We start from the raw sequence: 17181 nt of genomic DNA on the forward strand, positions 1-17181 counted from the left end.
TGTGTGTGTGTGTGTGTTTTTTCCACTCCCAGGAACCGCATGGGTGCCTGACACAGTGACCCCAGAGTCATTTGATAGGTGCTCATTTTGAGCAGCAAACCGCACATTCTGTATGTTCATAAGCTGCAGGTCACAGCGTAAAGCCCAGCCACGTGAACGGGAGCTTTACTCTGGTGCACCATCCTTATTGTTTTATGCACACAATTTATCGTAAACACATAACAATGAAGTATATTTATGATGCTTAAATGATGTTTTAGTTTTCATCTTTTTTAATGCATTATTTTGTTGCTCTCTGTTTTTTGATGGGATTATGAAAGCATTGCCATTTAGAGATGCAGCTGCATTGTTCCAGTGCAACTCCTGATCTGTGTTTATGGAGTCACGAGCTCTGTGCGCATTAAAATCGTTAAACTCACGTGCTTGTGTTTGGGTTTTCTCTCTTGTAGATAGGATTTCCTGGGTTCCTATGAGCCCCTCTATAACCCCCCCCCCATAGCACCCCAGTGAAAACCCGGTATGTTCAGGGACATATAGGAAATGAGTTATCAGCCACTTGTCACCGCACACTGGTACAGGGGTGTGTAGGATTAGCATAGTGAGCTCTCATAGCAACTTTACATTTTATTTTTCCTTCGCTTTCGGGAGGACACGTGAACCCAAACCATGACTCACTGCATTAACAGATCCTTAGGCTCCCCCCTCCCCAATAGGTTTCTATTTATTTTAATTAAATAAATGCATAATTTTTCACCTATAATGTTTTTAAGAATACGCCCTGGCAAAAACAAATAAACACAAAAATATTTGACGAATTTCCTGTTTATATTATATTAGTATTATTATTTCTTAATCTAATTAAAATGTTCTATTATTTAGCTACTTTTTGATATTTTTTCTGACCGGCGCTCCAGACGTCATCTACCACGTGGTGTCTTTACCACGTGACCAACCCGGAAGCCTGCACCGTGTGTTTGGCATGTCAACATGTCTGAGAGGAGTCTCCTGCTTTAGAGCTTCATTTTTCTAACCGTAGGGTTTTTTTCTTTGCACCATGGCGCAGGAGGTGTGCGGCCTGAAGGCGCAGCTGCGGGAGAAAGAGGAGGAGATCGCAGCTCTGAAGAACAAACTGGCGCAACTGGAAAAGGTGCGAAAGTGAATTCACGTCTGTGTATCGGTGTGTTTAGGTGTGTGTATGTGCCTGATTTCTTGTGTGGCATTAACGGTGCAGTTATAACGTGAGCATAATGGGAGCTTAGTTTAGTGACGATATCGGGGAAGGACGTTATGTTACTCCAACACCTCAGAGTTTATCCGGCTATCACAAGGTGTCGCCACAGCAACCAGCTGCATAATTAATATTAAATGCATCATTGAGACAAGAGTTCATATTCACCTGATCCTTACAATCTCAGAGTTTAAGATGAAAAGTTTGCATTAATTCTTATAAAATAAGATTCCCCATTGTAGGCGTCTAATTATTATATTATTACCTGACGTTTTTAAACCTTATTTTAAATAAAAAAAATCCCTAATATATTCATTTATGTGAGCCTACAATTTGTTTTCTCCATCTAACCATGTTTATTGATCGTTTATCTTATCTTCTAAATATGTCACCTATTTGTGCTTTACTTTAGCCTGCCTGTTATTAATTATTATCTCTTTCTAACATTTAATCTTTGACCTTTGCTGGTCAAACCTTTTTATTTCCTCCTGTTTTCACATGTTTTGAATTAATATCATTCAATCCAAAATCATCCATTTTTTAAGAACATTTTCTGTTCGCCCAGATGATCCAAAGTTTGGACATGATTTCTTTGACATTCCAGCTTCATGGATCAAATACTTTCCTGGATTTTTTTAAAGACTCATCCAACTCACTTTCTGACCTTTTTTCATAGACTGAAATCTTTTGAACATGAATAGCTGGAAAGCTGTCATGAAAAAGAGTGAAATGTTCAAGTGAACCAGGATCTGTAATTTAATATAAATGCATAAAACATGTCTGAGTACTGGCTCTTTAACATAAGGAAAAATCAAAGTAAAAATTCAATGAGAGTGGTCACATGGTGCAGCTGTAATCTGAGTGCAGCGATACATTTGTACATCAGAGTTTATCGAAAAACACAAAATACTTCAAAACCTTAAAAAACACATCTGGATTGATTTTAGAGGGAAACTGTGGAAGACTTTGGTGAATAAAAACTATGCAAATGTATTTGGTGTGACATCAGAGCCGAGCTGCATCGGTGGAGCTACATCAGAGAGTGACGCCCCTTACTCCGCTCACAGGCAAAGCGGCTCTCACCAACGAGGACATCATGCGGTACAGTCGACAGCTCCTCCTGCCCGAGCTTGGTGTGCAAGGTACGGATGGCTGCAGATTACACTCGTCTGATGTTCAGAGCATTGTACCAAGTGAGGACTGATTATCTGCAGGTCAGCTGAATCTGTCCAAGACATCCGTGCTGATTGTGGGCTGTGGAGGACTGGGCTGCCCCCTGGCGCAGTATCTTGCAGCAGCAGGTGTTGGTAGGTACGCTTGTTGATTAGAGGACATCACCACCAAAGTAATCAGCTCATTAAAAGTGGCGTTTACTTAAAATAATGTTGAGCCATAAAAAGTTAATTTTTGGTGAGTAAAACGATTAAAGCTGAAGAGACAAGAAAACGTACGGTATAACATTTAAGATTTAACATTTAGTGAATTGAAATAAGAGAGAGTTATACTACCTGTTTTCTCAGGTGGGGTGTCAGGCAAACTTTGGATGCATAATTTAAAAGTTTGTACCTTATGAGTATACTCATTGGTATCAGTGTTTGATGAGTTTTAAAGCCTTTCTTGCCTCCCCAGGTCGCCTCGGCCTGCTAGACTACGATGAAGTGGAGCTGAGTAACCTGCACAGACAGGTGCTTCATGGGGAGGAGAACCAGGGCCAGGCCAAGGCGCTCTCTGCTGCCAGTGCAGTTCAGAGGTACAGACTTGGTACTGTTTTATTGCTGCAATCAAGTGTCTGCATGTGAACAACTGCTAATATCTATGCAAGAAACCAGAGACTGGGTATTTCTCTTTTTAGTCCTGGTCACTTTAAGGAAGCCTTGGTTGCATGCAGGTAAGCGTGAAGGACTAAAACATAGTGCAGTGGCCACAAAACCACCGTCCTTCATCCCAGCACAGTTTAAACTCTTATTCTTCATTTAGTTCCTACATTCAACAACAGTAACGACATCTTACTTTGACATTTGCTGTCAGCCCTGCAGGCTCAGTCTGACACGATAGGCGACGGCTTCCCAGATTGCTCTCTGTGTACACTGCGTATAATTCGTGGTATGCAGATGTGTAGAGAATACCAAAATCATCTAGGACTTCAAGTATGATAGATTTTTTGAGTATACTGTTACTAATCTGTCTAAAAATGCCCTCCCGCCCCGAACTGGAAACAGAGACCTTACTGTTTGGATATTATTAGTAGATGTTCAGTAACTGTGATAATTAGTGTATTTTATGCTTTGTGCAAACATTGGGCTGCGTTATAATGCACACCGGCGCTTTCCAGTCTCACCACAGGTTATATTTGGTTTTGTATTTCACCCCAGTCTACAAATATTTTGTAAACATGTTATTTTAGAGACAGCTGTTTTTGTGCCTTTTTGCCACACAGTAGGCCTTCTGTGGTTTCGCGCACACGTCTTTAACCTACGGCCACACGAGGGCGTCAGTTCGCTGACTAGCAAAGAACTGAAACATCAATTTAATGCTGGGCTGCACTTGTTCCCCAGTTTTATTGAGCCTTGTTGTTAATAATTGCTCTTTAATGATCGTTTCTTGCATGCACGATGCAAATGACGTGCGACTGTAATGTTTGTCAGTGTTTTTCCTCTGCGTTGGAAGTCGAGATGGCAAAGATGGAGAAGGAAGGAAGCACGAGCAGGTTTCCGACAGGTCTGCTGCCACAGTCGGGACTCACATGTTGCGTTTTTTTTGCTTTCTTGGCTCTCGTGCTGCTGCAGGACAGTTAAGGTGTTTGTATTAAATGTGCTGTTTATGCAGGACACAGACTTTATAGGGAATTACTTGAATCTGCATTTATCTCTGCAGGTTAAATTCCACTGTGGAGTGCATTCCCTACCACCTGCAGCTCTCGCCGGAAAACGCTTTACAGCTTATTCAACAGTATCCTCTATTGCACAGACCTCTACTTGTAAAATCATGAATATGTCACATAGCTGCTATCTGCCAAGTCTCGTTCTGTGATTACTTATCAGCGCACATGAAGAGAAATTCAGAAGAAGCTGTAAGTAATGCGTGTCTGATAAACCGCGAGGACGCCTTGACTTCACTGACCTCATATATGACATTGTGGCTGATTGCTCAGACAACGTCCCCACTCGTTATCTGGTGAACGACGCCTGCGTGCTCAGCGGCAAACCTCTCGTGTCGGCGAGTGCCTTACGGATGGAAGGGCAGGTAAGGTAGAAGGCAGACCCCCGTTTTCCTCATCGGTGCAGTGGGTACAGTATGCGGTATCTTTTGTGTGTCTGCAGTTGACGGTGTATAACTACCGTGGAGGCCCCTGCTACAGATGTCTGTATCCAGTGCCTCCACCTCCAGAGACGGTGACCAACTGCTCTGATGGAGGAGTGTTAGGAGTGGGTGAGTCTTGTTCCCTCACCTTCCCAGAGGCCACAGTCGGTGTAAATGATCGTTCTTTATAATATTTCCCGCTTGTATTGAAGTTCCAGGGATAATGGGCTGCTTCCAAGCTTTGGAAGTCCTCAAGATTGCCTCTGGACAGGGCTGTATCCTTTTTTTCTTCACCTTCTTGTTATATATAGTTTAGTTATTGTGCTTCTTTGCATCTGAGCTTTTTTGCTTAGTCACCAGAATTGATTAACAATGAGCTGCTGAATGATAAGGAGGGGAAGGGAGATTTTTGTTTGCATTCTCTGAGTTGACTATTTATTTGCCATTGTCATGTTCTCGTGCTGGTACTGAGAGTCACGGGAGAGAATAGACGCACCCCGTCCTGCCTTCTGTATTGCATTGTTGTACTGATGCTAACACCTCCCGTGATGCGTCAGCCGGGAAAGTGTTGCACCATATTCCCAGCAAAATCCCCGAATGTTGCTATGGCTTTTAATGTACCAGTGGGAGACGTGCCAGACTCTGAACCTCTGAATCGAGCGACACGGTGCTTCTCAGAAGTAAGTAGCCTTGTTAGTAACCTTGACCGGGCGTGCCAGCTTCCTGCGGCCAGCAGCTGGTGATGTTTGACGCCCAAGATGCCAGGTTCAGGTCGATCAGGCTGCGGCCAAAGCAGGCCGGCTGTGCTGTATGTGGAGAAAACCCCAGCGTGACCCGGCTGGTGGACTATGAGGCTTTCTGTGGATCTGCTGCCACAGACAAGGTTGGTCATAAGAGAAACTCACGGAGTTCCTCATTTTCTGCAGTCACGCCCATTTACGGAGGAATGCTGGTTTTTGAAGGTTTCAAACGTGTTTCCTAAATCAACTTGATTTATATTAAAGTGACATTTTTAAAAGTGCAAATAATTATCCCTAATTCTCTGAAAATTCTCTTTTCAGTGCCGCAAACTAAACCTGCTGTCCAAAGAGCAGAGGATCACAGTGCAGGTGGGGATTATATAGTGCAGAGCGCTCGGTCATTGCGTGACTCCCTGTATTTAGTGCTGTTTATTATATGATTACTCACAATTTTCTCAGTTTTCATGCGCATTCATAAACTGATTGCATCTCGGTGCTGACCCAGCCCCAAATGGGAAATGACTTAAAATGCGCCTGTAAATTTTCTATGGGAAAGAATAACACGTTCTCTTTGGCACCGAGCGCAGGAGCGTGGATTGCATCTGTTTATGTTTCTGCAGAACTGCTGCTTTGAAACCCACTGAGTCATTTAGCACAGAGATGGGGATCATGATTGATTGGGGTGCAGCTGAGATTGTGCAAGAGGCTGCAGTTAGAAACAGTTTTGCTTCCTGTGAATTAAGGAAAAACTGTTAAAACGTTCATATTACTCTACAATTACGAGTCCAGGCACATGAGTAATTTTGGTTTCCCTGCTTACGTAGAAATCCACGCCTTTCCCCAAAAAGCGAAGCCGCACCTCTGTAATTGTAGCAGCTGGTAGTTTAAGTGTATTAAGGGCTGTTTTAATGTGATTCCAGGACTATAAATCGATAATGGACAGTGAAGAGCCCCATCTCCTGTTGGATGTACGCCCTCTGGTGGAGGTGGATATATGGCACTTAGCCTCCTCTCTCAGTATCCTTTAAGACACAAATCGTTCTGGCTGCACCATAATCGTGTATTTTCTCTTCGTGCGAGCCTCGTGTCTGTGTGGCTGTTCGCCTTACATTGCTGCCAGATATTCCACTCTCAAGTCTGGAGGAGAGGAAGAGGGAACATCTCCAGTTACTCCGGGAGAGAATCAGCCAGCTGAAGCACCAGATGGCAGGTGACTGCCAGCCGCCAGGTAACACAGCAAAAACACCATTTAGGGTGTGTTGTTTGAAATGAACGGGCACGTACAGTCACTTGTGCATATTCAGAGGCCACTGTGTAGTCTCACACTGCTGGGCCAGAGGCTTATTTTGGACAGCTAGAAACAGGCTGTAATGGGGTTGCTATGTGAGGCCTTTTCCAAAACAAGTACAGTCAGCCTGTGCAGCTGGCCCGCTTTACAGAAATTAACATTCAAAACATTATTTTGGTGACGTTCTTTAATCAGTGAGATAAATTTAGCCTGGACTTTACTCTGTCTCGATTTTTAAATATTCACCTGCTTGTACCTGATGTTGTGTTTCAACCAATCAAACGTAATGAGTCCACCAGTCTCTCTTGACTTCTCTCTCCAGTTTACGTGATCTGCAAGCAGGGTAACGATTCTCAGAAGGCCGTGCAGATTCTGGAGAAGATGAGTGGATCAGAAGTGGACCGTGTCACCGTAAAAGACATCTGTGGGGGCCTCACGGCTTGGGCGAGGGGAATAGACTGCACTTTTCCGCAGTATTAATGCATTTATTATGTTTTTACTGTTAATAAAGGCTGCTTTCTGTTTGTTTCTCTGTTGTTCTTGGCTTTCTTTAAACTGAGCATCCTGATTAGAGAGAGGCTGTTTGTAATGTTCTCAAATGAAAAATCTCACAATGCAGTGGAACTGTTGGACAATTTCCTGAAATTTGTTCTGTAATATTCCGAGTATTAGTTAAATAACATATTAGCCCTTCAAAGTTAATCTATTCATAGACAACGTCCCTTTATCTTAAGCCGAGCGCACTTTAGGTAATAAACCTCGACTTGTATGAACTCCTTCAGTGTCCCCTTGCGACTCTTGCTTCCTACTTGGGAGAGCCATTTATTACAATTCGATCCGGGTCATGTGGAGTAAAGTTTTTTTTTCTTTTTTTTTCTTTTGGCATGACCAAGTTGAAATAACGGAAAAGAAAAGGCACATGCGCACTGGTTCGAGCTCGAGCGGAGGCGCCATTGCTTCACATGGTGTGTAGTTCAAGTTTTCCTCCCCACTCATGGAAAGTCAGTTATGCGGACATAATAAAAAGACTCCAAGCCCCAGCGACGGTCGCTGCTCTTTTTCTCGTCGAACAGGGGGAGTAGTCACAGCTGGAAGGATAATAAGATGCGCATGAATTTACAATCTGGAATAAAAGATAAGAGAAAATTAATGCACGGAGCGGCTCGTCTCAGCGAGACTCGCTGCAAAACTAAAGTTAGTATGTGTGAGCTGTGGGCTGTGCCGGAGTGCTTTCTGTGTGACTTGTAACAAAGTGCAGAAGAATAAAGTTCCGACTGTGCTTCCCTCACTTGATGGAGTCGAAAAGTTTCTTCAGCCCTCTCACAATGGATCGAAAAGCGCCCTGCGCCGAGAGCGAAGGTAAAGTATCCTGTAAGAAACGTTTAACTCGACGTTTGGCTTTAACCCGACTGTACCGGGAGAGAGAGTGTTCAGCGGCCAGGCTCAGAAAGCGCAGATTCGGGGCTTGTATAACTTGTTTTGCTGGCATTCTCGGCTCGGGTTGTGTTCTGCCAGCGAGCCAATCGAAAGTGGGAGGGGAGCAGATGTTCAGAAGCCTCGGTTCCAGATGTTTGTGGGGTTTGAATCCGTACAAACACACAAGTGATGCCCTTTATCGACGTTTGCGCGTCTTGTGGCCTGCTGTTTTGGCGTTTTACGCGCTCGCGTACAGTCGCCTACTTCCAACTTTCTCACAGTTAGCACAAGTCGAGAAATGTAGCGAGAAAATTTAAAATAATTGAAATTATAGACAAGCCCCAAACTTTGGGGGCGTGCTTTGCTCCGAACCTTGCAGATAATAATAAATGACTTTATATTTGATTTGAAAAAGCTCTGAATAAAGATTTGTGACAAACGTAAAATGAAACGTCCTCTTAGTGAATCCAGCTCAGCGTCTTTACACTGTAAGAACAGCAGCTGATTCATTCATACACCCTGAATGCTTTTCACAACTGTTTTCAGATATGAGAATGCTTCTCGTTAAAAAGTAGTGTGTGTGTGTGTGTGTGTGCGTGTGTGTGGTGACAGGCTTCCTGTGGTCAGAGTGGATTACTGACTTCACTAAGGAGAAGGAACAAAACTCCAGGATATGAAGTGTGTTGCTGTGATTTCACTGCAGAGGCCTGCGTATTGTTCAGACACTTCTCCTCCATCACCTGTCAGTCTGGTGACAGAGCTCGGGCGGTGTGAGCTCCAGCGGGTGGATAGGCTGTTAGTTTGAAAAGGACAGTATCATTTTGACAATAAACTGACTGTTACTGATGAAGACCAAAGATTCCCCCTACCAGGAGTTCATCCACAGAAACCCAGCTGTGCTTTTTTCTGCCAGCCCTCACTGATTCCTCCACTGTTCAGACGTTTACGTTGCAACTGGAAGAAACCCAATGTCTGCCTCCTCTCCCCCATCCTTACCTCGAGCCTTCCTCCACTCTGTCCATCTGCACCACCCGTCCTTGCCATCCACCCCGTCTGGACCCATCTACACACGGCTGTCCAACGGCAGTCACAACGCCCCCAGCCCCACCAGCTCCCGCAGCTCTTTCCATGGGGTGTCCTTCCTGCTGCAGATCGGACTGACCAGAGAGACGGTGAACCTGGAGGCCAGTGACCTGTCGCTGTCTGCTGTGAAGGACCTGGTGTGCTCCATAGTGGATCAGAAGGTAGGGACGTCTTCATTCATTCTTTATTATACTTAACAGTCTATTTTCTGTCATAAAGGACGTGCTTCACCTTCATTGTTTTCTTTAATCTCTTCTGAAATGAAGTGTATTGCACAAAAACAAGCTCGCTATCTGCAGGGAGCTTGTTTTTCACAGTGCAGCCGTGATATCAGAGGCTCAAGAGGACCAACGTGACGAAGCACCAGCATGTGTTTTGCCATCTCCTACCATATTCATCTGTTTTGGTTTTGTTTTCCAAAGCAGACATCTGCGCCATGTGGCTCCCAATGAGTCAAACGCCGCAGAAGCATGCACACAACAGCATCGACGCTCCTCCAGTTACGGTCTACTAGCGCCTGTTATTTATGCTGCTGTGTAAGGTCACTGGACACGATGCAAGTGCAAGTACAAACTCATATGCACGCGCATATATGAAGTGGTTTTGTGCCCGCTGTGCATCTCGAAGCATTTTTTTTCACATGGTATTGGTGAAGGAGTTCAGCCTCAGCAGAAGAACCGGCTTTAAGCACAAGTATAGGTTGCATCTTTCAACAAACGAGTGCTGTGGCGCGTTTACCTCGCCTTACTTTCTATGTTCTTGTTGTTTTGTGGTGAAACTGGTCAGAAATTTATAGTCATACTGCATGTGCGTGTGTGGGCGCTTTTTATAATGTGTGAAGTAAGAATGAGGGTTAAACATTTTAATTTCCTTCATCTGAAACAACCTCATATAAGCACAGCAAAGCCGCAGTACCCCAGATGTTATGGCCGTCATGTGAAGTGGTTTTCTTGTCCATAATCATATAATAATTACAAAAAGGACAAAAATAGTATTTGGTATAAATTGGAAAGTTAAACACTGTATTTGCACAGTGAAAAAAATCGTAGTTCATATTTATCTGCTAAATGTGTGGCGTTTCTAACCATTTATAGGTGCTCTTATAGGTGCTGTACTTAACAGTTGTGAGGGATTAATAGTATGCAAAGCCTATTGGAATAATGAAATGGCTTCTGTGTGCATGCACATGTTTAACCTCTTGCAAATAATGATGATTACTCCATTTGTGTGTGTAATTATCATTGAGTGCATAAAAAGAGAGGGTGATTAAAAAAAGCACTTTCATCAGCCACTAGAATCTGAACATTTATGTAGGTCAGAGCCGCGCTGGTCTTTGAAGTCATGATAATTACAATTAAAAAGGAAAAAAAAAGGAATTAGGAGCAAATTTGTGTGGAACAAATGGGAGACTGTGCGGGAGCTGTGTGCGCCGAGCCCGCGTCCTTTGCTTCGTGTTGTCCAAGTTGACATTCCAGAGGAGCAGGGTAATGTTGTTGTTCTTTACGAGGTCTGCTGATTCTCACTAGCTAGCTGGTTATGAACAGTTCTGGTTCACAGAGCAGAAAATCTCATCGCTGCACAAATTTGCATGGATCTCGTAACATATTGGTGCAGAATGTGCAACAGGAAAAGGTGAGGAAACACGATGCTTTAGAAACACACCTTAAAGAAAATCAGTGCAGCGCCTGCATTTTGAGTTGAGATCCAACCGAGATAAGGTCCGGCTTTATCTCTGTATCACATGCGTTCATTCAAAGATGGCGGGCAGTCTGATAAGATGTGCCAGGTGATTATAAAATTTATGGCCAGCAGTCATGCGAGCCTATAAACATCTAACCACGCTGTATATCTTTTCATCATAATATACTGTACATCATCACCACAGAACACATCCAGTCTGTTCATCCACATTAGTGTGCAGTGCTTCTATTAAACACTGCCAGAAGCAGTGCACTGCTTCAACTATTTCATGAAATCCAGCCATATGGCTTTGATATCAGTGGAAAATATGACTGTAGGCCTTGTGTGCTTTCAGTCCATCCCTGCCTTCTTTTCTAGAATATGCATGACAGCGGTGAGCGATACAGAGTCCGCTCATCCCGGCCAACTTTCCCAGCTGAGGATCTCTGACCTTAGCCGGTCTAGCCGTTGACAGCAGTCCCAGGATGTCTCCAGTCAGCACAACTTCAGGTGTCTGTCAGCGCGGCCGAGGCAGGAAAAAGCGTTCGACTTTATGTTGTAATATCTGCGCGGAGATGGAGTTTGGATGGAAGCGTATTCCCCCTCTGTGGTGCCGTTTCCTCCGCTGAGAGCTGGCCTGCTTCACCAAGTGACTCACCGCTCAGCCATGCAACAAACAGGGATGCTTATCCCAACTCAGATCTGTGCAGTTCAGTGTCAGCCTTTCTGCTGTGTCAGCTGTTGTGAGCTTTCAGTGTAGAATCTGGTTGCTTACAAACCACAGCGGATATAACATTGACGTCTTGTTAGTCGATACATTTGTATTCAAACGGCTGCACAGTCTGTCCACCTTTGTGCTGATCATCCAGGTCTGGCCGCTGTGCCAGCAGGGCGGGATGGCAACTTGGATCCACTTTTCTTTCTCAGCGGTGTCCTTGAGCTCTTTTGTTTAGATAGCATAAAGAAGTCGATGCCCTACTGTCTGCTGTCTGAGCCAGGGTTTTTTCCCTTTAGACAGCCAGCTCCTATCTCCCACTGACCGGCTTGATTAGTAAACCAGGACTTAATGAGTCCCACTAACAGAATATCTTTTGAATTATTGCTGTTATTACAGGTTGTTGTGAAGGTTTTATGTGATCTGCCTCTTTAGACACACATATTGTCTCTAATCGGTACGTTATGTGCTTTAATATTTAAGATAGAAAAATGCTTGCAGCGCATCGCTCTGCACAAACACTCTTCTGCTGCAGTTGCTCTAGGAGGGTATCGTGAAATCTGCAGTCACATTCCTTTGGTATCTCCTTAAAGCTTGTGATCATAGCTTAAGGATGAAAAACTTGTTTTCTGATCAGCAGAGTGCTTTACTTTGCTATAGTTTTCCTTTTGAGCTCACTTTTATCTGGAATATACTGTATTTCTAGTCCAGCTGTGGCTCTGAATCATGCCTCAAAGGTTAATATTTAGTAAACTATCCTTATAGTATTGAATGAGTCTCTCTGTTTCACATGGGGTCGTGCAACCTTTTATAATAGCTGCGCATTGTATAGTTTTTCTTCGGCTCATTCTTCTTCCTGCTAAACACCCGACCAACCACATGACTTGGCTGCTTCTACAGAATAGATTTTCTTTCTGTTCTCTGTGTTGATGTGAAGTTGGTTTTGATAGTAGCGGTTTGGCTCGTAATTACCAACTTATAGTGGTTAGGTCAACCTTATTCTTGCGCACCCTGACGCTGATAAGTTCAGTCTTTTAGAGCAGCTTTTGTGGTCACTGCTCTTGCGATCTGCTGAATGCTTAAAAGTGTAACTTTTTTATTGTCACCACTTGGCACAAGAGCATCAACCCTAAGCCAGGCTCCTTGAAGACTGTGAGAAAGGAGGAGGGGAGCCAGCCGTAGGGTGGAGGAGACCAACCCCTGTCAGGGTACGAAGAAGCCCAGATCTAACCCCGCGATGGCTCCCTGATCACAGCCTTGTTTCACCAGCCGGGTCCCGACTCCTCTGGTTTTGGGGGTTTGATGAATGGCGTGAGATAAACATCCAAAGCGTCCAGTTGTTGAATGCTTCCTGTTTGGTGTCGCCCAAGTCCTCTCTAGCAGCCAGCAAAGGGAGCAGCGTCGGGACAAAAGTTCACGACTCCCAGTTAGCCAGCTGGTCAGCCTGGTGAGCCAGTCAGCTACAGAGCATTCTTCTTTGCCCAGGCATTTTTGGAGGATGATGTGATGTTCCTGGGTATGGGTGGGATTCGAGTGTTATGAAACTCAGACGCGTGAGGCTAAATTCTTGCTGTGGTCGGAGTGAATATTTGACAAGTTGTAAGGAGCGCTGTAATGCCGATTTCACGGTTAACACAGATTAGTTTTCATTCCTGTTCAACTGTATTTAGTGCAACAATAGAATTTTCTGATGAATGTCGGCAGCAGCACGTTTGATATGTTTGAATTTACAGGGGAACTTGGCATCAGTTAAAAGTTTCTCTATCAAAGGCGACGATAAAGTTTAGCAGGAGGAAGGAAATTAGATTTTATTTGGCACTGGAGATGGAAAGAGAGCATGTTAGCTTTATGAATACTTTAATTTAGCCCTTAGGATGTTGATGCTTTTTCACTACAGCTGAAAATGCAATGAAAGGCCTCAGCCGCAGGTTCCCCCATTGGTTTTGTCAGCACTGTAACTCCCAGTCTCTGGTTCAGAGCTCTGCAGCTGCCTCTGTAATTAGCCAGACAAAGACCTTTTTGAGTCAGAAATGGGCCGTGTTGGACAACACACAGGAAAAAAGCAAAGTATTATAAAAACAGAAGGGTTTGGATCGCTCTAAACCTTTGAGTAATATCACTTACATGATGCAAGGTAACAGCTGGCGGAGAAAACAAGATCAGCTCAGAATTCTCCTCCAAGATTAATTAGACTGAGTTGCAACAGTGCAGAAGATTTGTGTTGGTCTGCATTCGTACGTGTACGGGACAGCGAGGCCTGGGAATGGAGCCATTTTAATACCCGCGGGCTCCGCGAGATATAGAATCTGTCCTGTGCTGAGCGCACAGGAGGCCCTGTAGGAAGCATGGGCACATTATAAAAATGCTGTGCAGTGAAAGATTTGAATAATGACTAAAACTGCTGTCAGCAAACTGAGCTGGAGCTTTACAAACAATAAACCGAGCTATTGAACGTAACATGACGCACTCATGACAGTGACAAAACACTGAACAGGTTCCTGCCTTGCACTTCCTGTCACCACTGCACAGATCTACAAACAGCTGTCTATGTAGCTCCCCCTGTTAATACTGAACTTTTTCTTTGACTGCCATTAATAATTAAGAATTTTTTAATAAATCATGCTTTGATAATTGTTTTTTTGGTGGTTTTTGTTTTAAAAACACCTTTTCCAAAGGAGCTGTTTTTTGCTTGACCAAAAAATATATATTTGTGCCTCACGGTGAAAGTGAAACAGATGATTACGTGTAAATTAGTGTGTCACCTTTGCAGTTCAAACCTTTCAGCACTGTTTAGCACTGTTATTTAGAACTTTTTTGAACATGCCATGCTTTTAGAGCCCAGCTGATGAAGCATTTTTGATTTGTTGATTTCAAAATCCGATATTCCGATATACCAACTGGTAGTTTTCTTCTTTCAGACAGATGGAACATAAACATGTTTTTCACTTAACTCGTTTACACTCGGATCAGCTGGTTTGGACAAACATTTCAAACACGTGTGTTGCTAACAGAGAAGTTATGGCGTGCCTCTGAGTGACTCGAGTCACACTGATCGATCACCAAATAGATGATGTTGGCTGATAACACTGAAACAGAATCACCATAGAGCGCTACCAGTGTTTGTGCATATGACTTTTACTGAAGCTATCCAGCTAACACATCAATGAAAAAGACTATAAGGCACATGTGAAAACATTTTAAAGTAAGCTAGGCGTTTTTTTATTTAAAAACCCACAACGTTGGTTATTTCTATATTCACATTCACATAACTGCTTGAAAAAGATGCTGAAAATGAGTAAAGAGCTGCATGTGGCTGACCCCTGTGACCCCGGCCTAGCTGCATTACATGCCCAGTGAAGTTTACTGCAGGTCTGGTGACAACAGCAGGAATTCTGTTGTTTAGGTCAGCGGTCCCCAACCCCGGGCCACGGCCCGGTACCACTCCGTGAGTCGTTTGGTACCGGGCCGCGAGAGTTGCGGTACGGGTGTGAAATTTATGGTTTTCAGCATTTTTATCAGTTTTATCGTTAACTCGGTTTCCCTGGGTCTTTTCCCGTGTTATGAATAAATCTTTTTTTTTGGTACTGGTTTTACTTTGTTGAATTTTTCTGCGACACCTTAAACGCCGGTCCGTGAAAATATCTCGGACATAAACCGGTCCGTTGGGGACTGCTGGTTTAGACAGAAGCTACAAAACGATCGTATTAATCTGCAGTTTTTACTTCCTTGTTTGTTACATATTTAAAAACTTTCAAATGAAAAGAAAAAAAACACTTTCTTTCTGTATCTTTCTGTCTTTGATACATTTAGGATTACAGCTACAGTAATAAAGTACAAATGTGAGACCTGTTTATTTTATTTGCTTGTATCACTAACTCATAAATACCCCTTCTGGAAGAAAAGCATTGACAGAAAGGCAGAGGAGACATAAACAGGTTATAAGGGGAAGGAAATAAGAGGTGAAAACAGCATCAAAGAAGTGCACAGATGGAAAATGGAGGCTGCAGTTCACATCGACCAGCGCTAACCGAAACACATGGGAAATAAATCACCACCGTCTCCCTCGCTGCTTTTCTTCGACGCTATAAGGCCACATGTAAATGTTCCTATGAAGCTAGCTGACATGTTTCGCCCCAGAGGACGTCTCGACATCACACGTGTGATCTGCATAGGGCCAGACGTTTCCTGGAAAGCACATTGAGCTTCTTCTCAAGGAAAAACGAGTCTCTCCAGTGTAAAGCAAACTTTTGGCTTTTAGCCTTTTCCCCAACATTTTGGTGTTCGTTTGAAGGCACGCTATCATATTCCAAAGCCATAGAGCCAGCTAAATGGATATCAGGATGGGATTGCCGAAGAACAAAAGTCCTCCATGTACAAATTAAAAGCCAACGTGCACGAGGAATCTATCAATTTCCCCAGTCTTGGAGTAATTTGTGGAAAAGGGAGAGAGAGAAGAAAAAGGAAAAAAAATATCTCTGAAGTTAAGTGAGCTAAGTAATTTCTACCATCTGCAGTGCACATTTCTACCGCCTTGCTCTCCTTTAAATGTAAAGTGGCAAGGCAGAGCACGGGGCCTGGCCGCAAAAGTCAGTGAATGACAGAGTGGAGAAGCGTGGTCCTCTCTGGGGAGAGGGGGCAGGGGAGGCTGGGACAGCCCTTGGCAGTCCCTGCTTGGGGTGCAGAGGGGGTTGTGGGCACTGCGTGGCTGATGTTCTGTGCCAAAACCATCAGTAGAAGCCACTTCTGCCACCAATCACGGCTTCGCCTTGGGCTGTCTGTGCTTCTTGCTTGCTCAAATGTCCTTCATCATATTTTAGCCAGTGGTGGGAGATAACGTGGCATCGCTCCAATCCCCGCTAATACGGACTCAAAGAGCTCCATCGCAATTATATTAACGTGGCAAGCAGGAGCACCGCAGAGCTATTTAATGCTCGTACATGCTGGTGACTTTGTCTTTGCAAAGCCAACCACATGAAGTGATTTAGGAGCACTTCCCGAGAGATTCCTCGAGTTTCCATTCATAAATTTGTTACCGTGGCATAACGGATGTCTTACTTCACCTATTCATGTATTCATTAACAGGCCTTCCTCTGTTGACCAGCTTCTAACTTGACTGCACTTGCTGACAATGTCAGCATACTTAGAGGACTTCAAGCATGACAAATGCTGAAGAGAAACAGTTAAAGCCGGTGTAGTGACGAGGACTCTGCGCTACACCACATTTGTCCGCTCGACGCAGTTAACCACTAATGTCACTTCTCTGACTCGAGGAGCTCGTAAACTGAAAATGCAGAAAGTTGCTTGTTTGTGACCTTAGCAGTTAACATCAGAACCGTGTGCACGTCACTGACTGACATGCAGTGGCCGTACAGTCGTATCACTTTGGCGTTATTATCGATCCCTGCAGCACGAGCACGTCACAGAGTGTCTCGTTCGCTGCTGTTTTCTCAGCGCTCTTTGCCTTTCCTGTCTCAGTGCAGAGAGTGATCTGTCAGACTGATAGGAAGGTGGCAGAGGAAGTGAAATTACATGTTGATACAACAAGAATACAACAACAAGCTCTCCGACTTACAATTGGGAAACGTCTCAAGAAATGCACATCTATGAAAAAGCAGCACCCCAGGCAAAAGGGAAAGAAAAGTTTGGTTTGTTTGAACATTTCTGAATGCAAGGGGAGCAGTCAGCCACTTAATTTGGGCTCCTTTTGTCACTCTGTCTCGTTCTTCAGCCG

General features: G+C 44.0%; 2 protein-coding genes across 2 annotated transcripts in view; both read left to right on the forward strand.

The window, feature by feature from the left end:
- Window positions 1-936: 936 nt before the first annotated feature.
- mocs3 (molybdenum cofactor synthesis 3) lies at window positions 937-7084 on the forward strand. Its single transcript, XM_085442010.1, has 13 exons — window positions 937-1147; window positions 2238-2370; window positions 2443-2535; window positions 2858-2978; window positions 4103-4177; window positions 4354-4471; window positions 4549-4657; window positions 4741-4803; window positions 5248-5411; window positions 5590-5637; window positions 6189-6285; window positions 6389-6496; window positions 6879-7084. The coding sequence occupies exons 1-13, from the start codon at window positions 1055-1057 to the stop codon at window positions 7034-7036; spliced, it is 1380 nt and encodes a 459-aa protein (XP_085298136.1). The 5' UTR covers window positions 937-1054; the 3' UTR covers window positions 7037-7084.
- Window positions 7085-7643: 559 nt separating this feature from the next.
- Window positions 7644-17181, forward strand: part of prkd3 (protein kinase D3) — a 34087-nt gene continuing 24549 nt past the window's right edge. Inside the window, exons 1-2 of the mRNA XM_085441380.1 lie at window positions 7644-7915; window positions 8585-9216. Coding sequence (XP_085297506.1) covers window positions 8941-9216 — 276 coding nt within the window. The 5' untranslated portion in view covers window positions 7644-7915; window positions 8585-8940. The remainder of the gene's footprint in view (window positions 7916-8584; window positions 9217-17181) is intronic.

This window comes from Copadichromis virginalis, linkage group LG19, assembly GCF_057382275.1.
Source record: "Copadichromis virginalis isolate Kocher_CV1m ecotype Utaka linkage group LG19, C_Virginalis_male_GT1.1, whole genome shotgun sequence".
Lineage (NCBI taxonomy): Eukaryota > Metazoa > Chordata > Actinopteri > Cichliformes > Cichlidae > Copadichromis > Copadichromis virginalis.